The 23,788-nt window shown below is 36.0% G+C and overlaps 1 protein-coding gene across 45 annotated transcripts in view; it reads left to right on the forward strand.

Moving 5' to 3' along the window:
* The window catches only part of PTPRD (protein tyrosine phosphatase receptor type D), a 2,254,226-nt gene that overhangs the window by 1,931,316 nt on the left and 299,122 nt on the right, over window positions 1-23,788 (forward strand). For 24 of the 45 annotated variants that reach the window (XM_032307494.1, XM_032307453.1, XM_032307461.1 and 21 more), the window contains exons 12-13: window positions 1,895-2,040; window positions 5,676-5,817. In XM_032307494.1, coding sequence (XP_032163385.1) covers window positions 1,895-2,040; window positions 5,676-5,817 — 288 coding nt within the window. Of the gene's footprint in view, window positions 1-1,894; window positions 2,044-5,675; window positions 5,818-23,788 lie in introns of all 45 variants that reach the window. The other 21 variants (XM_032307482.1, XM_032307455.1, XM_032307469.1 and 18 more) reach the window with 1 other exon arrangement.

A 23,788-nucleotide genomic window follows, 5' to 3' on the forward strand; every position in this document is an offset into this window, starting at 1 on the left:
ACCCTTGTTTCTCTCATCGTGGAGATAATACACTAAGCTAGAAAAATTTAAACTGGAAAGCATCTCTGAAAATAATTTTACATTTCATATTTTTACAGTTAAGAAATAGGAAAGCTAGGGAATACCTGGCTGACTCAATTGGTTGAGTATCCTACTCTTGGTTTCAGTTCAGGTCATGGTCTGAGAGTCATGAGATTGAGCCCAGTGCCAGACTCTGTGCTCAACATGGAGACTGCTTGAGATTCTCTCTCTCTCCCTCTCCTTCTACTCCTACCCACCCATGTGCTCTCTCTCCACGTGTGCTTACTCTCTCCCTCTCTCAAATAAATTATTTAATTAAATCTTTAAAAAAGAGAGAAACAGAAACAGGAAAGTGAGATATTTTATGTCAGCAGAAGCATCATGTGGGAAACATGAAAACAAGGCAGAGAAAATATGATAATGAGCAAAGAGTAATAAACTTCTTCTTTCTTAAAATATAAGGATTATTTTCAAAATAAATTATAGCTACTGTTGTTTAAAACCATTTTTCAATAGCATTTAAATGAAAAACAGTAGGGGTGGAAATTTCTAATAGGGATAAAAAAATGGAATGAAAAAGTAAGATGCTTTTGAATTAAAAAAAATTAATCGCAACATAACTGCAAAAACTCAAGGGTGTGAGAAAAATGTAAAGAAGTAGGAAAAATTATGAATATACCTGTCTGCCAAACCACCATTGGTGTTTTTGCACATTTTGTTCCATCCTTTTGGGGGCTGCATTTTTTTTATTATCTGATACCCCTCATTTAAATGTGTATATGATACTTTTGTGGCTTATTATTGAATTGCAAGTATTTCTCATGTCATATTCTAAAACTTTTATCTATATAACATTGGCTATATTTATATGATGTTCTATCATCATGTCATAGTTCATTTTACTGTCAATTCCAGTTTTATTTCATATTTAGGGTACATATAGTCTTTGCTAAATAAATGGCGTAATAGATATCTTTGTGCATAAGTACCTATCTTCATTTTATTTAATTCTCATATAATAGATTTCTAGATCTGGAAATGCAAGCTGGATGATAAGTAGGTTTTAAAGAGAGAGGGTGAATGTTAGGAATATTTTAAGGAAGTAGAGAACATTTAAAAACTCTAACTTCTAACCTTTCATCTTTAGGAATCTTAAAGTCTACGTATTTTTTTTACAGGAATTCCTTTTCTTCTTCCACCCTCCGTAACACGCGCCCCCCCCCCCCCCCCCCGCGCCTCAGACTTTGGAGGCTTCTTGACTCATCTTCTATGCAAATTAGGAACTTAAGTTTCAATTAAGGCAGAGCACAATATTTAGGTTAAGGAGTCACTTTGCTAGTTTTCCCTATTTCTGTTTCTTGCCAGACCTTATAATTCAGGGCTGTATTTCTTGTCTCTTTTAAAATTTCCTAGAATTTCTCTTAAATGTCACTAATTCTAATGGCTTAGCAGTGGCAGTGCTGCTTTCTGGCAGTGCCCTGATAATGGCATCAAAGCAAAGAGCTAAAATTTTACTCACTTTGATTGATGAGCTCATTTTGTTACAGAGGACAAATTGGATTTTTTTTATATTGGTAATAAAAATTAATGTGCGATGTTGCTTTTCGGATGTTATTGGATCTCTGCCTTAATACAGATTTCAGCAATAAAAACACTAGCAGATATCTTGACCAGAAAGTTACCTCCCTCCCCTTTAAACTACCCTTAAAACTAAAAGGTGCTTTTCTAATTTTGTGATCTTGGTGTGTGCATATATATATGTATGTATTGGTCTCAGTGGGGTTGAGGGCTATGGGAAAAGTGATGGCAGTGGGGTAATACTCTGTCTTTCAATTTTCCATCTAATTGTGATATTTATTTCTTTTTATTTCAGCACCTCCAAGGTTTACAAGAACTCCCGTTGACCAGACAGGGGTCTCTGGTGGAGTTGCCTCTTTCATTTGCCAAGCTACAGGAGACCCAAGACCTAAAATTGTCTGGAATAAAAAAGGAAAGAAAGTCAGCAATCAGAGATTTGAGGTATTAGGTCCATTGTTCTGTTTCTCTGGGGGAGAAGTGTATCTGCTCTATCTTTGGTTTGTATATTACTTGCTTATTTTACTGTGATATGCATGGCCTTCTTTTTGTTGCTTGTGTTGGGAAACTTAGTTCTAAATGGCTTTTTAAAAATGAATTTGTGGGTTCAGGTGACTAACTTTGTATTAGATGGTACCAGGCTCAGGGTTCTTGGGATGCGTCTATTAGCCTCATCCTCAGACTGTTTCCCTGTAAGATTTCAGTATGTGAGTCTCACATCCTCCCACAACAGAGGCTAGAAGGTGAGTGTAAGCTCCCTATGCTCCCAGGTCTCACTGAGTTACTTACTTGTCCCTGGACTAGTGTATATGGACAACTGGATGGTACAGACCAACTAATTTAGGTTAATCAGACTCTACCTCTGTTCTGGGAAGGAAGTTAGCTCCATCCAATCCGATGGCCTGGAGTGGGGAAGCAGTGTTTTCCCATAGCGGATTCAGGCTCCTGTTACAGGGAAGAAGGGGAATGGGTACTGGGCAGCAAATGAAGTTGTCCACTGAATCTCACAGCTGTGTTTTACAAGTACCATGAACTAAAATGGGACATTAACTCAAATGTTGGCCTAAGCATGGCTCTGGAAGAACATACCCAACCAGGATGAAATGGCATTTAAACCTTTGAACAAATTACTCAAGAAAGCTCAGTGACTTGAAGATGATGAAGCATAATTCAGATATTATTTTGAATGTTTTTAGGGAGACTAATGGTTCAGAAATTTGCTCGTTTTGGAGGAGAAAAATAGATAATGATATGCAGAGAAAAGTTGGAAGCAGCACACAATAACATGCCTGAATTTAAGACCTAACGAAAATAGCTTATTCTTAAAGGATAGAAAGACCTCTAAACTGCCCCAAAGTGTAAAACTCACTTTCTCTTAACTGAGTTTCTGACATACTTCATAGCCTAATTTGTAGTTTGGCAAAATAAAGGCAATTTCTGGTCAAAAGAAATACAACAAGTACAAAATTTAGAACATTTTTGATTTTACCCATTTTTACCAGTTTTCACAGAGCAAAAAAAGTCCAACTCCCTTTTTAAAGGGTATAATTAATTACACTGGTAGAAATTTAAATGTAGACTTTAATTTACAAATGATAAATTTAAAATTATGTTTGTTTGACATCAAATACTTACAGTGATTAAACATTAAAAAAAACCTTAATCACTGAGAAGTATTTCCTCTATCATGTAGAAAATGATGTGTGTGTGATCTGTAGTATACATCTCTTTTAGTTTAAATGAATTTGAATTTTATTAATCAAAGAGGATTTTGACATCATACTTGCTGGTGACAGTATAACAAAGATTAAATTATAATAGCAAATGTTTCAAAGCATGAGCTCTACTCATTGCATAAGTCTGAATGAGAATCATATAAACACAGCCAAGGAAAATTAGTTATTTTTACATGAAGCGTGTATATCAAATAGTTTTGAGTCTTGGGTTGATAATCTTTAAAATCTGTAATAGTATATATGTATTTTTGTTTTGCTAGTTTATAAAGCCTATGAGAGCCCTAAGTGAGAATGATTTTGTTTGTTCTATCTCCAGTGGCAATTATAATGTCTGGCTTAGAGTAAGTAGGGCACAATCAATACCGGGTATTAAATAAGATTTTCAATTGGAAATCACAACATTGGCATGTATTGTGTAGCGTAGTGTTTGTTGAAAATGGATAGGTCTACACTAGGAAATAGTTCAGAAATATAAACCTATAGTGACACATAATAGTCTGTTGTTAAGGGAGTAGGTTCTAAGCCTTCTCATCACAGGAAGAACTTTTTTTTTCCTTTTCTTTTTTTTATATCTATATGAGATGTTGGATGTTAATTAAACCTACTGTAATAGTCATTTCAAAATACATGTAAATCAGACCATCACATTATATGTCTTAAACTTTTTACAGTGATGTTTGCCAATAATTTCTTAATAAAACTGGAAAAAATCAAAATTTAAGATGGCATTAAGGATATTTAAGCCTTTCTCTACATTAAGCCATGAGATGTATTATATGTAATATATGTAATACATTTTATATATGTATTTATATTTAGAAATATATGTTTATTTATATGTGTTTATAAATATATATAAATGTCAACTAATTCAAGTACTACTTCAAAAAATGATAATGGTGATGATGATGAGATTAATAAATATGGGGATGAAACTGTGGTGTCCTCTCCCAGTCTTTTCTAAAACTAGGCTGTGTTCTTTCAGCTGGCCACTGAGGTGCTGTGCTTTCTGGTTTATAAACATAAAAATGTTTAAAGTTTATAAATTAAATGTTTATAAAAATATAGAAATGTATATATATGTTTAATTATGGCATACTTGTCAAAGATTCTAGTTAACTATGAAAGTTTTTTTCACAACATGCATGGTGGATTCTTTCTAAAATATGTGCTTGATAGAAATGAAAATAAATTGTGGCATATTGGGAAGTGGGACATTTTGGATATCTCTGAATTGAAAACAGAACACAGAAAGGACCTGAAGTAGGTATATTTTAAAAATATTTGATCTTTCTTCTGTATGTTGACATAAGCACATTTACACACAAAATCGGGGATTAAACACCTCAATAAATGTATTTACAAAGCATTCTCAATTCATAATTTAGGCACATGGAACTATTTATTAGTCACAGGGAAATGAAAAAAAAAAAAAAATCCCTCACCAAAACCGGAAAGCACAGCCCCTCAGTGGGCAGCTGGAAGGACACAGCGTAGTTACAGAAAAGACAAGCAGAAAACTCCACAGTTTTGTCCCCATATTTATGAATCTCCTCATCATCATCATTATCATTTTTTTGAAGTAGTACTTGAATTAGCTGACAAATATCTGGGATTGCTAAACTGCTTCAGAGTGTAGTCCATAAAGATAGTGAATTCAGTCTTACTCTTTAGAACATTAATTTTCTGCCCGGTGAAGCAAGCCTCCATTTTACAGCAAAAATGCCCTAAAAATGCAGAAAACGCTAAGCTAGAACAAACACTGGAATGATTTATAGCAAAATTAATGCATGCCATCAGTCTCTTGGGTTGTAGAAACCATCTCATTGGCTGCCTAAATATTAGATTTATGCAGTTTCTCTTCATGGTTTGCTTCTCCGTACTGTTCAGCATGAAATACTTTAAGCCAGAAGAGCTGTCTGTGGTGGTATACATTATATCTCCACCTTACAGTCCAATTATTGAGTAGGTCCACATAAGCATACATGCTGTGAGAGACAGAAGATAACCTTTGAGAAGGTTATCTCTCATAGCAACAAGTCTCTTGCAAAATTAACAGGAACAAATTGTCCTACATACACATACTAGAATATTTTCATGAGTATACCATGAATGTTTTTCAGTAGACTTTGCATCTGTAGCTACATGCCTTTCCCCTTGTTCAGGAGAAGATTAGTTAAATTAGACCAGTTTTTCCATTTTACTACTATGTATCAAAATTCAGTCTGAAAATGCTGCCGTTTTTAGTCTGAGCCAAAAGACTGGTTCACCACTGTATTAAGGTTTAGCTGAGAGGAAGACAATTGTAACAACACCTGTGACAGCTATTGTTTCCTCTAATAGGTAATAGAGTTTGATGATGGATCTGGATCAGTTCTCAGAATACAACCCTTACGGACTCCACGGGATGAGGCCATTTATGAATGTGTGGCCTCAAATAACGTGGGAGAAATAAGTGTATCCACCAGACTCACAGTTTTGCGTGGTAAGTACTCAAGTGCAAGGTTGTTCCTTGTGTTATTGTTGAAATTCTGTATCCCTGGTGTTCTTTTGAGGGACCACTAAAGTGCCTAGAGTTTTTATGACACTTAAATGGGTAATGAATTTAAATGCAATGTTTATAAGGGTGAAACATTTAGACAGGGAGTGCATGCCTCCTCTCATGATTCTTGAAGAATGCTATCCAGGAAAAAAAAAAAAAAAAGTCAGAGAAATACTGATTTCCAATGCAAAATACCATTATGATTTTTGGTAGAGTACCTAGAAAGGAAATAGGACATGCTCGTCTTTTCAAGTTAGCATTGCTTCTGTATGGATTCTTTGTACCAAGGTTGGCCAGTACTTTTTACAGATTACCACAACTGACATTGATGTTTGCAAAATTAAGGGAACATTTTCTGCCTAAAGATTAGTTCCTCATAAATGAAGCTATTGAGAAAAACAAAGGTACCTTATGTCTTTATGTCAAAAAATATATTTTTATTTCAGTCTTTTATATTTATTGAACATCTGTTAATGCAAAGTGAGTGGAAACAGTGTGCCCCTTGCTGTGTTTCCTGCTATGTGGCTTATGCAGTTTGACCAAAGTACGAGATGACTTGCCAAATCTCTAGTACAGTGGGTTTACTTTCTAGAATTTCTCTAGAACATTAGTACTAGAGAATGAAGGCTAGTGATTAATAATACTCTGTTGTGCATCTCTGCATCAACGTTTTGTGAAGAGATAAGAATATTGCCTGAATTGGCTTCCCTAGTAGTTGACATCTCCTAACACTCTTGTGCCTTTATGTCTTTCTCTCTCACACGCACTTTCATTTGTTTGTTCATTGTGTTTTGCTTTGAACTTCATTTTGCTGGATTCCACCACTTATGAGAATAGGCTTTTATAAGATGAAGGGCAGTGGAAGGAAAAAAGGGATCAAAATTGCATTACGGGGTGCCTGGGTGACTCAGTGATTTAAGCCTCTGCCTTCTGCTCAGGTCATGATATCAGGGTCCTGGGATCGAGTCCTACATTGGGCTCTGCTCGGCGGGGAGCCTGGTTCCCCCTTTTTCTTTCTGCCTGCCTCTCTGCCTACTTGTGATCTCTGTCTGTCGAATAAATAAATAAATCTTTAACAACAAAATAAAACAGAACAAAATTGCATAAACCATAGAGGAAATATAACGTGGATTAAGAACATTTGTTCTCCACTCCATTTTTTCCCATTGTGGTATGTATTTACTTTGTATGTTTTATAAAATCAAAACATTCCCTTCTGGATCTTTGACTACCAAATCAATTCATTAATCCAAGAAACCTAGGAAGTGAGATTATTTACTTATACATCTTATAATAAGTTTCAAATGTTATAAATATCTTACTAAGTCTCAGAAGAAATACTGACCATCTATACTAGATATAGATCTTTTAAATGCATGTAACAGAATGATGCTGAAAAACAAGTAAGTCAGCTTTGAGCTACAATTCCGTCCATTCTGAGAAGTTGTTTACACACAAACTTCTCATTCTCCTATAAACTCATGGAGATGTTGATAAAATATCTGAAAATAAAACTAAATGCTTGATTAGGCTTGCAAATAAGAAAGAAGTTTTCTGGTGCTAAAAACAAAGAAAGAATCTCCAGAGAACAGATAATTTATAATCTCATAACCCAAGATAATAACCAAAAGGATTATATGTTTTAACTGCCAGAGTTTTAGCTCTGCAGTAGCATATAGGCCTAATTAAAACAAAATGAAGGTAAGAAGCTAGATCAGCTTTCTGAAGAAAGGTGAGAATTCTAGCTCCACTTTTATAGTGTAATACTTAGAACTAGAAGCAGGCATAAAAAACAGCCAGATACAGTGATTCTCACAAAGTGTGGAAGAGGCAGCCATGTAAGTACTCACCCCACAGAGATGTCCCCACAATTCAGCATATACAACCCCAGATAAGGCCATTCATACCCAGATGGGCTCATAACTACTAATTCTAAAGCATGAAAGCTAGCTCTCACTCATGAAGAACAGGAAACCCAATCAAGGAGAGTAGAAATCATAGTTTGTGAACTACAAATAATTGTGTCTGCCTTTGATCCTGGTCATGCTCCCAGGGTCCTTGGGTAGATAGCCCTGAGCTGGGCTCCCTGCTCAGAGGGGAGCCTGCTTCTCCTTCTTCCTCTGCTGTGCTCGCATGCGTGCGCGCTCTCCCTCTCTCTCTGCCAAATAAATGAATAAAATCTTCAAAAAAAGAAAATACAGGTTTGAAAAGGTAACAAAGAGTAAAATCTCTCAGGCAAGAATAAGATATTGGGGGGTAAAAAGAGCAGATGGGAGTTAGAAGTCAGATTCTAGAACTGGGAAGATTCTTAGTGACTATGTTTATTAAGACTCTAACACGTACTTCAAGATATATGTACATATATGAGTATACACATATGTGTTCACATAAACTTAACAGGTCTGAAATTGTAGAGAAATTTTTTCAGGTGTTCACACCTGAGACAAACTCAGACTCATTTGTTGATTTTCTTTTAAAATTTTAATCTTCATTTCTTTACCTAGTTTAGAACTAATGCTGTTATGTAGGAAGTGTAATAACAAAGGTATAATAAAGTAAAATCTACCAAAACCTTTTTTTTTTCTTTACCTTCTAATTTCCTTGAATTTGCCCCTTGAAAGGAAACAGTAACAGTCATTTGGCTTGATTTAATCTTTATGCATTGATGAAGAGATTAGCAAAAACTTGGGAGGAAAATATCATTTTACTTGGGCTTTCTCATAGATTTATGTTTTCCTTCCTCCCAGCTGATTAGGGAGAACCATCTCATCTACTTTTATTCAACAAGCTCCCCGATAAAACAAATACATGTGAGCATTTTAAAATGATCTTGGCTTTCTGTGTGAATAGCTGTCATGTATAAGTACCTTGTATGAAAATTTATGATTCTAGTAAAGATAATTAAACCTTTTGTTTTAAAGATTATGTTTAGCAATTTTGGAAATGTTTCATGAGAAAAACCCAAAGGTATTTTAGATAATGGAAAAGTAGTCTAAACATAACTTAGAATACTTTTCATATATCGCTATGGGATGAAATAAATGGGTTGGGAATTATCATTTTTCCCTAAGGTTACCTCGTAGTCTTAAATTTCTAAATAACTAAGTATAATTCTATTAATAACAGTCTGGCAAAATATTCCAATAGTAAAATCACATTCATAGAATATGAACATGGTGTACAGTTAATTAAAATGAATGTGAAGAGTTTCATACTACACTTGTTGAGCTTTGTGCCCATTTTTGAGTTCACTTGCACTTGCAGATCACCTTGGCAGATACTCAAGCTCTGTGCTCTGCAGTTGGCTGATAGTAATGTACACTTTCAGTTAGTGGCCTTCGTCAGATGCCCATTTTGTCCACACGGGTCATTTATTTTTTTCCCTACTTTGCTGACAATGCCAAAAATGTGCCAACTGTCATGATGGGTTTTGTCTAAGTGGCCTGGATGGATATCACTAATTTATTTCACAGAGGCTACTAGAGAACCTAATTAATTGGAGATTTAAACATCTGAACTGTGTGGCTCATGCAGAAGACAGTGAAATAATACTCTGACCACCCATGTGCATTAAAGGGAGTATTTCAGGGGAAACTTTCCCTCTGTAGCTCGCTTCAAATTACCCTTGCTCTGAAAAACTGTTTTCATAAGGAAGGATAACTACAAACTCAGGCTGAACATGCCCTGGAATGAGATATTTAGGCAATTACCACTCATACCCTGTGCACTGTAGTTCACAGAAGAAACAGTATGAGAATGGGGAGCTGAATGCTGTATGTATGGCCCCTTGGTCATATTTTAATTTCTTAGGCTGCCCTGCCTTTGGAAACACAAGCAAAAGCAGCTCCCCTATTCTGCAGTACTTGAGGATGCTGATGTGTGTGTCTGTCATGCACATGTTTTTCCCTCTTGGTCAGAACTTTTAAGTGAAGGCTTCGGATGTCATCGAGAGGTTATTAAGGGATGAGACTTGCCTGATTGTAGAATTGGAAGGTTTTTAGACTAAAAATGAGGTTTTCAAGGGCACAAGTAGGACCAGATAGGGTGTTCCAAGAAGAGGCTCATTATCTAGATGGATTTAGTTCTTTCTGAATCTTTGGTTCACCAGTCATAATTTCTTACCAGTGTTTGTCAGGGGAAGTCTTGTAGTATAAATGTATATAATGATAACCGGGGCTGAAAAGGTTTTCTCAGTTACATGTACCAGCCACTGGGCAGGGAAAACTGAGATATTACCAATTTTGTCTCTAATTGTCTGACTATATATCATGTATCTTGAATTTAAATCCTTTTCAAAGAGTATCCAGAAAGTGCATGTATTACTGTCATCTAAAACAGCATGTAACACATTATTTTTTAAAGCTTAGTGGATTATTCTTGGAGACCTTCCCATTCCCAAATAGCACTGCCCTCAAAACTACTACCAGCACCAGCACAACAAAACAGGGTGTAATACATAACACTGTTGCTCTCGCTTACTGACAGGAAACTAGCTTTTTCATAGAACACACATAAAGTAAAATCATTGCCTAAAAAGATAACTAAGTATGAGACAATTTAATTACCTAGTTTTGCAGATGTATCTTATGAAATGGTACTTATGCTTACTTCACACACACAGATGCATCCTATTTTATGAATGATCACCATCAAGACATAAGACAATATACAAAGTTTCCAAGTCTCAGTCACAGGTAATTTGAGTTCCAGCTCTGGCTCTGTCCCAAAATAGCTACAGTGTCTTAAGCAAATGTGTTAACTTCCATACTTCCTCCTCCTCCTCCTTCATCTTTTTCTTTCTCTTCCTCCTTCTCCTCTTTCTTCTTCATCTATTATTATTTTTATTTTTTTATCTTCACATGGTCAGAGAAGGCAAAGGCACTGGACTGGGTTCACTGAAACCTCTTCTCTCTAGCTTCCTTTGATTCAGTGACATGCCTGTTTCAGAAGCCAGTTCTCGAAAGATGGAAAAAATATGCTCCCTGAAGGTGACTGTAACTGAGGTAGTAAAACACACAGTGAGCAATTGGATGAGACAGAGAAAGCATTTCATTGGGAAATGGAGAGAAATGTTTGCATAATATGTCAGTTTCCAAAAAAAATGTAAGCCATTATAGCAGTTGTTAAAAAAAAAAAAAAACAACTTTTACAATCTTTCAGGGAGAAGGCAGCCGACTCTCTCCACCATTGTGCAGTACCCTGTGATCAGAATTAGCATGTTCATTACAGTCTCATTTTATTAATGCCTCTTTTTGAAGATGAACACAGTTGTCCCCGCTGTGAAAATGGTACTTTGCTGTTTATGTTATAAAGTGGTCGCGGCTGGGGATCCAGGCTAGGAACATTAAAGAACAAAGCACAGCTGCTTGACTGTCACACAAAAGGATTTTTATGAAAGACTGAATCAAAAGGAAGGGTGGCCAACACAGAACAAACTTGCTGACAATTATGGTACTGAGTGAAGATTACTTGAAAAGGCTTATAAAATAGTTGAGTAGTTGGAATAAATTGATAACAACATGATAGAGCCTTCCTGTGTACTCCATTTGCTTGCTGAAAAGTGGTGGTAGTGGGCAGAGCCACGTAAGTCCACAGAAACTTCGGACTGCTGGTAGTATGATCCTGAGTACTTAAAAATAAGTGTTCTTTACATATTAGTGTTCATCAAGGCAGGAGCCCATGTGCACAAGTCCATGGAAGACTGTTTTAAGGAGAGACATGAAAACTGATAACATTTGGGGAAAAGTGCACTTGTGAGCTGAGGCTTTTTCATGTTTCATTGTACTCAGTCTTTTAAGGACCATTCTGTCCCTAAGAAAGCATGCTGCTTTCTTTGAATTGTTATCACTAGTTTTTCCACACTGGGATTATGTCTTAAAGGGCTCAGAGAGAATGAGTGCACTTGTGAATCATTGCATTTAAGTGAGAACATTTTTTTTTCTTTTGACTTCGTATCATTTTTAACCGTTTTAAAATGAATATTAAGTCATGTGAGTATTTACTATCGATTGGCTATGAATGGCACTGTGGAAATGTTGATCTGGAAGGGAATTTAGTGTTTACCTAGCCAATTCTTTTTTTTTTTTTTTTTTTTTTTTCTTATTTTTATTTTTTATTTTTTTTTATTTATTTTTTTTTTAATTTTTTTTTTAATTTCCAGCATAACAGTATTCATTATTTTTGCACCACACCAAGTCTTTTATTTTTGATGTAAGAAACCAAGGTCTAGAGAATCTGAAATGATTTTTTTCCTTGGTCATACAGCTAAGATTTTCTTTGGGTTTCACCCAGTCAGAAATAATCACTGCTGTATTATGCTGTGACAGTGTATTCTCACCCTTAGGTTATTTACTTTTGATGTACTTATAAAGGATATTTTCCTGGAAGAACAATGTTCTTTTAGCTGATCAGCCACAGACAAGTACGACATGAAAGAAAACAGTGCTAACGTGCCATGGGTTTGCAAAGTGTGGAAAAGTCCTACCTTGATGGGAGAGAAGAGACCTCTGAACTGAGGCTTAAGGAATGGAGGATTTTATCAGGCAGAATGAGTGTGAGAAAATATTAGGGATAGAGAAAAACTTCCTGAACATAGTGGCATTGATAGGAAATTGCTAAATATTTGGTGATAGATACAAGTGGGTTCTACCACAGAAATGGAATGAATATATATATATATATTTATATATATGATTTATTATATTATAATATACATATGATTTATTATGAGGAGATGGCTTATGCAATTAAGAAGGGTTACCACTCACAAGATCTGCAGGGTGAGTTGGTAAGCTGGAGACCCAGGGCAGCTGATGATATAGTCTGAACGTTGGCAGGCCTGAGATGCAGGAAGAGCCAAGGTTTCAGGATGAATCTGAAGACAGAAATAAGCTAATGTCCCATTTGAAAGGCAATTAAGCAGGAGGAATTCTCTTACTGGGAGGAGGAATTCTCTTACTAGAAGGTCTTATTCTATTCAGACCTTCAACTGATTGCATGAGATGCACTCACATTAAGAGAGGCAATCTGCTTTACTGGCTCTATTGATTTAAATGTTAACCTCATCCAAACCCTTTACAGTAACACTCAGAATAAGCTTTGGCCAACCATCTGACCATCTTATGGCCCATTCAAGTTGACACATGAAATTAACCATCACAGGTGGGTATAAACAGTAGTACCTCAAAATAGAGTAGAAGTAAAAAGGAGTAATGGAAGAAAATGAGGTTGAGACATACTTCATTGGCTAAAGAGAGCAAACTGCAGAAGCAAGCAATCATGTGACTAAGTTAACATAAACTCTCTCTATATGAGTTGAAATTTGCAAAGGGATTTGCTAAAATACTTAAAAGTAATATGGTATGCAATTCACAATCCTTTCTGTATAATTGGCGTTTATAATTGAAAATTGAATATTTGATTGACTTTCATTGATAAAATTTGAACAATTAAAAAAATAATTTCCTGGTTTTCAAAATTAGCTTTATTTTAAGCTACTAATTAAGATGTAGTTTTAAAAGTTGGACATGCATAATTTATTGGGATTTAGGGCATACATATACTGAATGCCCCATCTAAGGTTTAATTATCAAAATCCTAATTACATATCTCCTTAAAAGATCATATAACTTAATTTTATCTTATTAAAAACAAACAAACAATGACTTGTGAATTAATGCCACATTAAACACAAGTAGGATGACACGCATTTTAATTTCCTTAATATATTTTATTAAATAACAGGAAGATTTAAAGACTATCTTATCTATGGTCTTTCTAAATCAAATTGTGTTTTAATTTATATATTAAAACTGTCCACACTTTTTTTTTTTTTGTATCTTTAAAATTATTCTTGGTTTTTATACTTCACTCTTGCATTAACTACATATTTTCACACAATGGGTTTTAGTCTAACTAATAGATGTGGACACAAGTATAGCACTGTTAAATTTTTCCTCATGCTTTATGAGAAGTGTGTTCAGATGATAGGTCTGATACTTGCTTGGGTCTTCCCAGAAGAGATCTTACATATTTCAAAGTATAACACCAAAAGAGCTATTTAAAGAAAGAAGCTGTGTATCATGAGTAAGACTGGCAAATCAATATTAACACTTTTCAATGGACATGTGCACTTTTTTGTGTGTGTGCATATTTATTTAATTCCTTGGGTATACACAGATCTACCATTTATCAGATAACTAGAAAATCAGTTATAGTAGAAAAATAATGTATAATAAACAATTTTAAGGACCTTAATAAAGTTAGTTATTAGTTATCAGTACTTATACATTGTATAGTTAAACCAAATGTTCTATTGGGGAAGTATATTTATGTACATAAATATGTGCATGTGTGTTTTGTACATGCAATGTTTACAAATAGTATATGTATACCCTGCTTAATTTGCTTCATAGCACTTTATATTATGTGAAATTATATTCCACTTCTTGAAACTTTTATTTTATGTGCCCCTCCCCCCTTCTCCTTCGTGTATAAGCTCCATTGCATTTTTCTCTGACCTAGAAATATTCATAACACTTACTGGTCACCCAAAAAATATTTGTGGAATGAGTGTGTATATATATATAAAGAAGGATATATCGATATGGTTGAGTAAACACATATGATGTAGTAAGAGATCATTTGGGTAGTAATTAATCTCACTTTACATACATGGGAAGAAATTGATCATTATTCTAATGGCAATTGTAGGATGGAAGGTGAATTTGAGAACCAGAAATCCAGACAGACAGAATGGAAACTAGAAAGGGCATAGTTGAAAGAGAGGGAACTACTATGGAAAGGGAATATTCTTTGTAGCTAGATAGGCAAGGGTTCATATCAAGAGGTCATTTTTTCTGATTCTGTGGGGTTAGACACATTATGTGGGCCTAAACTTGAAGCTCCTTATCTTTAGAGTGGAAGATAATCCTAGCTACCATTTAGGGTTGTTTTTAGAAATTTTTTAAAAAAGATTTATGTATTTATTTGACAGAGAGAGACACAGCAAGAGAAGGAACACAAGCGGGGGGAGTAGGAGAGGGAGAAGTAGGCTTCCCACTGAGCAGGGAGCCCAATGTGGGGCTCGATCCCAGGACCCTGGGATCATGACCTGAGTCAAAGGCAGCCACCCAACTGACTGAACCACCCAGGTGCCCCTGTTTTTAGAAATTAATGATATAAATGTGTAAAGCATGTGGCACAGTGATTTAAATACAAAAGTTGCTGAGAAATGGTTATTTCTTTCCTTCTCTCTTCATTGTCCACTTGAAGCTGAGCTGTTTGGTTTACCCGTTTGCATGCTGTTCAATCTCCAGCATCTAGGACAGTGCCTGGTACATAGTAATTCAATAAATGTGCATGAAGTGAATCTGTAGCTTTGATGATGGAAGGGGAAGATCAACAATCCTGGAGAAGAAGTTTCCTATGACTTACAAAACATTGCTTAACATCAATGACTGAAAATTGGCTTTGCACAAGGAAATAAGGTGACGTGAGAGTCTGAAACCATGCAAATACCAAGTTATTTGGAATGACTGAAGTTCAAGTATTGGTGCAATGATCTCTAATATACAATATCAAGAATTTTAGCTTCATTTTTTCCCTCATACATTTGTGCTTAATATTGTATTAACACATATTTCCATAGTCTTCAGAATGCTTGTACATCACTACCCAGTAGGCAATTGGTTGGACTGCCTCTGTCAGACTAGAGTCATACATAAAATATGACCTCAGTTCTATTACACTTGGACTGTTCTAGGTCGCAGAATAGATAAAAACCTGTAATTGTTTTAAATGTCTATGAAAATGCAGCACCACTAGTTATGCATTTTAGAAGAAGTAAGAAAATTTCATATATCACGGGGCTTGGGTGGCGCAGTTGGTTAAGCATCTGACTCTTGGTTTCAGCTCAGAGATGTGAGATTAAGCCTTGTTTTGGGCCCTGCATTCAGTTCAGTTTGCTTGAGATTATTTCCCTCTCTCTCCCCCGCGCACCTGCTCACACACACTCTCTCTCCCTCTCCTTCTCCCTCAATCAAATTAAATAAATAAATAAATAAAGGGATGCTTGGTGGCTTAGTTGGTTAAGCATCTGCCTTTGGCTCAGGTCATGATCCTGGCGTCCTTGTCTTGAATCCCACATCAGGCTCCTTGCTGGGCTGGGAGTTTGCTAATCTGTCTGCCTGCTGTTCCCCATACTTGTGCTCTTTCTCTGACAAAAAAATAAATAGAATCTTAAAAAAATAAATTAATATTTTTTTTAAAAAGCCCTCAAACATTATATCAATATTTAAAGAGGTACTAGAAAAAGGTTTTGTTTGGTTGGTGTTTGTTTTTGACTTTTCAGTTATCTATGCTACCACCTTTGGTGTAGCAGGTGATGGAAGGTGTGAATATGATTTCAGGTTCTGCTGGCAGACAGACCTGAGTTCAAATCCTGACTCCATTGTTTGCTCTGTTGCTCTATACACATTTCTCAACCTCTCTCGGCTTCAGCTTCTTTATTTCTCCAGCAGAGATAGTGAGAAAAATAACTCCCTGAACTTGAGAGAATAATCACAGGAGATGATGCCCATAAAGCTTTTTAGCAAAGTGGTAAGCCCTCAGAAATGTGAGTCATTGTGGTGAATATTGGTATCCTCACCAATATCACTACCACCAGTACTACTATTAAAATTATCAGTAAAGAATTGTAACTTATTTGGATTAAAAATCATTGCCATATGTGTGAAGAATTTTCTGGTACAAGCAGACCATCTTTCTAAGTCTGGAAAGACACATAATTTTATAGTTGTTAAGTCAGGCTGTCTTGTCCACTGAATAATTCTGTGCTCCAGATGGGTGAGCCACCAACTGACTAGTTGGGCTCCACAGAGCCCATGAAATTGGAGTGTCATCTTCTTGTAAGTGATTGAGGAGTGTATTTTAGAGAAAATGAGATGAAGCTTTTCTTTTTATCCTAAACAGAGTTATCTTCATGCTTTGACTAGAGGTTTCAAGAGAGTAGGGCTTTGTTTTCTTCAAGATTTAGCATGCAGTGCCAAGCTTGACACGTTATAAATTTTCAGTAAATATTTGTTGAGGAGTGAACAAATGACAAGTTTAACAAAGAAGTTTCTAAATATTTTGTTCCAGAACTACATCATTTCAGGTTTTATTAAAAAAAACAAAAACAAAACAAAAACAAAAACCAACACCTCAGAAATAACTAAATATGTTTGTGTTGCTTCCACATTTAGAAAAGGTACAGAGTGCATGAGAAGGAATTTGTATTATTCATTTATTCATGAATTTATTCGTTTGATGATATGGTTCTCCCTTATCCCAGAGATTGTGTTAAGGGCTGGCAATAAAAAGATGGAAAAAACTTTATTACCACCTGCCTTCAAGGAAGCTACAGTCACTTGACAAGAAACAATAATTTTTGTTAAAATGACAAGGCAGTTATACATATAATACTGTGGCTGGGGATAATGAAGGCTATTTTTAGAAGTGTGTTCACAGGAGTTCAGCTTACACCATTCTAAGCTAGTGCCTGCGTAAAAACTAATGTCTCCTTGAGTATTCCATCAGTATGTCAGTAAGGTTTGTTGAAATGTAAGATGTGTTTGACATATGAAGCCTCAACTGACAGAAAAATTAAACTCACCTTTTTTTCTGATGAGTAGAAATGTTCTGAGAGAGAATTATGTTTTATTCGTAGAATGATTTGGGATATACCTTGCTTAGGTTTTGAGAAAATATGATGTAATAAAAAAACTTAAGACATTACCTTCAAAGTAATATTCCCATTTGTTTCTCTCCCAACTAATAGTAAAACGGATTTTTATGTCTGCACTTACCATTTTTTGACTCCTTTTTGATCTAGGTGGAGATGACAATGCATACCTAAATATGAAATGATTTTAATAAAATGTCTTAAAACATTTTCTCCTTCAGAAGGCTTCATTAAAAAAATTGATTTTCATAGTAAAATATTTACTTATTAAAAAAATGGGAGGTTAGGTGTTTTTACCCTTAAGGAAAAGTCATTAGCATAAGCTCCAAAACAGGACTATTCTAGGTACTTTGTTTCCTAAAGCCTAGCAACTTGGGTTGGCGCCCTGTACCCTAAAGGATCTTCTGTTTACACTCTGGTTTTATGAATGTCATTATATCTTATGATGAAAGATCTGAATTTCCAGGTATTGCCAAGCCTGTTCTAAACTGACATCAAGTGCTACGGCCGACTTACTGGGGGAGGGGGTCCCATTAATCTTTGTGGCAAAGATGCATTAATAAAGTTAGCACTCACTGGCTCAACAGCTACTGAAATTCCCTCACCTCAGCTTACAAACAGATAAATCATCGCCTAGGAGAAAGAGTCCACTCTGACTTAAATTATTTTTCTCAATAATTTACCATAAACCCACAACAAAGAGCCAAGGATGATGTTTAATGCTAGCCTGAAGGACTGGGATTTGGGCCCAGAAGGACTGGAGTTTGGGCTAATCTTGTCCTACTTCCTTATCAACATGTTTAAAATATGCCTCTGCTAATTTGAAAAGAAACAAAAAATGTTGACATAGTATGTTTCAAGCAAGCCTGACTAACTACATGTAAACAGCATTGATCAGGGTCAAGGGCCATTCTTCTTGTATCTTTCAGTGATAAATCCTTGGTCAAGGACCCTCACCAAACCTTCACTGTTTTTTGGTGCCAGAAAATCTATTAGGAATGGGAGAGGGGAAGTAATCTGGCATGGAGTTGAGGTAAAGACAGATTGATCCCTGCAGCTAAGAAAGCCTCAGAGTCAAAGCCCTTGCTTGCACGGTGCCTACCAAAGTCTTAGGAGGGCTCAGGAGTATGTGCAGTTGATAATATGTTGTTGGTTTTTTTTCCCCTAAAATTTGTGAAAGTAATATTTTTGCTTTTATTTTCATAAACTAGGTCTTTTTAAACTTTAGATTTTACAAAATCTGGCTCTGCCAATGAGATAAAACCAAGGAAAAGAAGATCTGCATTCCGTTTTGATTGATTAAAAAAAAAAAAAAAGATAGCTATCCCCATGAATGCACAGATGCAAGCGTAATATGGAAGAGCTAATGTCTTTCCTGGCTCACCCTCCATTGATTAGCATGGAATTGAAAGAATTTGCCCAGGGTTTATACTTCTGAGTTCCAAGTTTATGAAGAGTATCTTTAGCTATGTTTTCTTCTTCTTCTGTTGAACATACAGTCATCCTCATGTGGTGAGTGCAGATTGCTCTCTCCCAGAACAGGGTGGCTGTGCACTCACACAGGGGTTCTGTATACTAACCAAACTTAATCTAGTCCCTCTTATTCCTCCATTCTAAAATGCTGGTTTTTCAGTTGCTTCTTCCATGTGAGTATCACCACCTCCACCAACACTGAGGCAAAAATAATCTTTTCTGCAAGACACTACATATTCCTAATTTTAATGTAATCTAGTTCTAACATTTGTTTTCATTACTTACTAAAATTCAGCAGATGAATTTCTGAGCTTACATGAAGACAAGGGCAGGAGTGGTAAGGGCTGCTACCTTCAAGGGTTTGTCTGTAAAATGAAGATTTATAGATCTTTGGATTCCTTTTCTCAATATTGGGTGGAGAAAGAAAGAATGGAAGAGAAGAAGGGAGGGAGGGAGAGGAGAGGAGGAAAGAGGAGAGGAGAGAAAGAAAGGAAAGAAAAATAAAAGATTTCTGCAGAATTAATAGTCATCTAACATGCAAGTCAGTTTGGGAATGTATGAATTTTCGTACGTAAGAATTCCCTCTATTAGATCCAGAAAGTTCTTTAACCCTGAAAGGAAAACTGCTAAGTACATGATGGACGACTAAGTGAGGGTCCCAGTTCACAGGGACCAAAGTTCAAAAGTTGCTTGACCAAAATCTCATAGATATTAAATGTGGCTGATAACCAGGTCTTCTGACTCCAAGTCCTTTTCTCTGTTTGCTACCTCATGTTCCCCTCTGGTGTTGTATTGCAAACGGTACAGTTGAATATAAAGTGATATGGATGAGTAAGAGGGATTGATCTTGGATCCCTAGTACAGGAATGAGAATGTGTGACAAATATCTTAATGGTAGTGAGGAGCGCCACAGGATCGGTTGCTTAGGGCCTTTTTGTCATCAACCTTGAGTTTCTTAACAAGAGTAGAAAGAGAGCTATTAGAACATGAAAGGGTGGGGTGGTGTGGAATGTAAGGGATAGATGCAAAAAAAAAAATGCATTAAAATATGTTCATTTTAAGGAAGACTTCAGGACCCCCAAAAGGCTGATTATAAGAATGCTTCCTAAATGTCTGTCTGAGGCAACCATTGGAAGTTAGAAGGTTGGCACTGGTCACATCAGTTGTTGGAACAGACTTGACTTTCCCTTTAAAATCTCTGGTTGATGGCAATTATCAAGATCCCTTACTATCAGTCTGATAACCTAAGAAAATTGTTCAGAGAAGCTTTGAGCACCATTCCTGACTTTTTAAACAATATGTTTTCGTGAAAATTAAGAGTCCAGAGTCAGATTTATTTGTTCTTCTTGAATAGTGTCAGTTATAAAAATTGCTGAACTAATTGGAAAAAACCAAGCCCTCTGTATTTATAGTCTTTTTGAAGTCTTTATCAAAGAATCAAGAACATGGTAATCTCTTTTTCAGAGATCAAATGTCTTACCGTTATAGGAAAATATTCTCTTTGCTATATCCCACAGAGGGCTATTTTGTGAAGTTAAGTGTTCTTTCACTGTCTGTCTTGAACAGCAGTTGGTGGAAACTTTATATGTCTTATTTTCGAGGAGGTGACTTTAAATTCTTATTTTAGGCAAAAGCATCTGCAAATTAAGACTGCAGAAAGCAGCAGAAAGAAGATCCTCACAGCTCTACTCAGTTGGACAATTCTTCATTACACTGACAATTTAATTGGGTGTAAAAAGAAATGGCAATTTAAAATCAAGGTCTTTAAGTGGGACAATCTACCAGTTTCAGAGTTAGGATTAAAAAAAAAAAAATCAGGGTGCCTGGGTGGCTCAGTGGGTTGGGCCACTGCCTTGGCTCAGGTCATGATCCTGGGGTCCTGGGATTGAGTCCCACATCAGGTTCTCTGTTTTGGCGGGGAGCCTGCTTTCCCTTCTCTCTCTCTGCCTTTCTGCCTACTAGTGCTCTCTTGTATGTAAAAAAAAAAAAAAAAAAAAAGAAAAAAAATATCGACAAGACTCAAAGAAGGTACATTTTTAGTTCTCTAGTTAGTTATTTCCTATTGAGTATGTTCTGTGCTGAAATTGTCCCATCAGATGTGCCTTTTTAAATTTTTTTTTTAAAGATTTTATTTATTATGACAGAGAGAGATCACAAGTATGAAGAGAGGCAGGCAGAGAGAGAGGGGAGAAGCAGGCTCCCTGCTGAGCAGAGAGCCCGATGCGGGGCTAGATCCCAGGACCCTGAGATCATGACCTGAGCTGAAGGCAGAGGCTTAACCCACTGAGCCATTCAGGCACCCCCAGATGTGCCTTTTAATGGCAACTTTTGCAGAAGAATTTGAAGATAAAGAGCAGAAGAAATGGAATTCACTTTTTTGTGCATGCACACAGACACATATAGAAATGCTTCTTTTTGTGAATATTCATTCAGTTTATTGTTATTTTGGTGCTTCAGTGATTACTGTTCTAATTCAAACAATTTGGATGTTTTGGGTACTTTTAAATAGGAATGAAGTTGGCATTGCTTGTCTCATGAGGGAAAGGTTGTATTTGACTTATCCATGCTTGTGTGCCCAGCACCCATGCAATGGGTTCTACGGAGTGTGCACTCAAATATTTGTTGAAATAATATGTCAGGTAAACTTTACAAGTTGAAATTACTTGAGTGACATATCTGAGGTTGCCTAGTAATTAGAAATTGAAAAAAAAACAAGCTCCATATATCAGGTTTTGCACATTCATTTGATGAGCAGTCATCAACCATTTCTCCAAAATGGTATTCCAGTTCCTTCTCCTCAGAACTGTACGTCAGTCAGCTGCCTCAGGTTTTAAGAGGGTATTTTGTGGACCAGCCCTTATCACTGAATAGAAATTTCCCTTCTCCTCTTACTTTTCCCCTCCTTTCTTCTTTTTCTCCCTTCTTTCCACAAATATTTTAGGTATTTGTAATTAATAGCCATCAATTTGCTTTATACCCCATGAGTCACTTAAATTTCATGAATTTTCAGATGGAAATATACTTATTTCTTTTACAAAGAGGGACCATCTTTTACAAAAAAGTATTTTTAAAGATGAATATTTTAGACAAAAGCTACAGAAAGTAGATGATGGTTGTGCTCATAAGGGTGTTTGACTAAATGTCATCTTATACACTATTAGTCCCCATGAAACTGTTACCAACTACATTATTTCTAAAGAAGAATAGCTATGTTTGTGCCAACAGAAGTTCTGGGTAAGTTTTAAATCAGCTGGTGAAGATAGTCTCAGCAAGACAGAGGACATAATCACTCCGGGAAGATTAATAACACATCTAAATTGTTAGCATGTTTAGCCAGAGTAATTCAGAGGGGAAAACAAACAAACAAACAAACAAAAACAAAACTAGGAGGGAAACTACATAGACCTCTATAACAAAACCAACAGTTACCTCTCTCCCTTGAAAGACGGCTCTGTGTATGAGATAAACTGTTAGGGAATCTCAATTTAGTCAGGTTACAGGTCTGATAGGAATATACCTGTTTTTTGAGGAGAAACAGTGAATTCCTTTTCACTAATTATTATCACTAATAATTCCGTTAACCATAGATCATAATTGAGAATCTCATCTATGTCTATCATTCTTTTTATAAAAGATTTTATTTATTTATCTGAGAGATAAAAAGACAGGACAGAGCATGCAAGGAAGGAGGGAGAGGCAGAGAGAGAGGGAGAAGTAGGCTCCCTGTTCAGCGTACCCTGATGAGCAGGGAGCCTGATGCAGGGCTTGGACCTGAGATCATGACCTGAGCTGAAAGCAGATGCTTAACCAACTGAGCCACCCAGGTACTCTATGTTTACCATTCTTTATTCAGTCTTCCATTGGATTTGAAGTAAGACATCACTGTGTTCAATTTTGAGAAGAATGGATTCTTAAACATACTGGCTTTAAAATTCCATGAAAAGATGGTTGCTATAATACTTGTAAGGCAGAGTGTTAAGTAAATATTAAATACAAAATGTTGTTATGAAGGCCACATTTTTTTTTAAGATTTTATTTATTTATTTGACAGAGAAAGATCACAAGTAGGCAGAGAGAGAGAGGGAAGCAGGCTCCCCGCTGAGCAGAGATCCCAATGCGGGACTCGATCCCAGGACCCCGAGATCATGACCTGAGCCGAAGGCAGTGGCTTAACCCACTGAGCCACCCAGGTGCCCCGAAGGCCACAGATTTGATGAAATTTTGAACGTGGGGATATTTAGAAGCTCATCTGCCAGGTTACATTTGAAAAGTTTCCTAATGTCTCAGCACTCTTGTAAGCTTGGTGGGGACTCTGTTATCTTTTTGACAAGTTCATTGGCCTATTGCAACTTGTTTGATTTGTGCTTATGTTCCAGTACCTAAAATAATATTAATTTCTTGAATAATTAGAAAGTCTGAATATGATGTTTCTTCATAAATGGGACTATAATATATGCCAATATTAGATCAGTAATTCACTTCTTTATGTTTGCAGTTGCTTAATTAAATCTTCTTTATAAAATAGCAAAATTCTTATGTATAACCTTCTCTTTAATATTTGGGGAAAGTGTATGGGCAGGAGGGGATGAATGATTTAAATGGTACTAAATCAGTCAAAACTATTTTCTCCATGAAGGTATAATCAAGACTGTGGATGTAGCACGGATTAGCTAACATACATTGATATTTTATTGGAGCTATAATGTGTATTGATTCCAT

This window comes from Mustela erminea, chromosome 12 (assembly GCF_009829155.1).
Source record: "Mustela erminea isolate mMusErm1 chromosome 12, mMusErm1.Pri, whole genome shotgun sequence".
Lineage (NCBI taxonomy): Eukaryota > Metazoa > Chordata > Mammalia > Carnivora > Mustelidae > Mustela > Mustela erminea.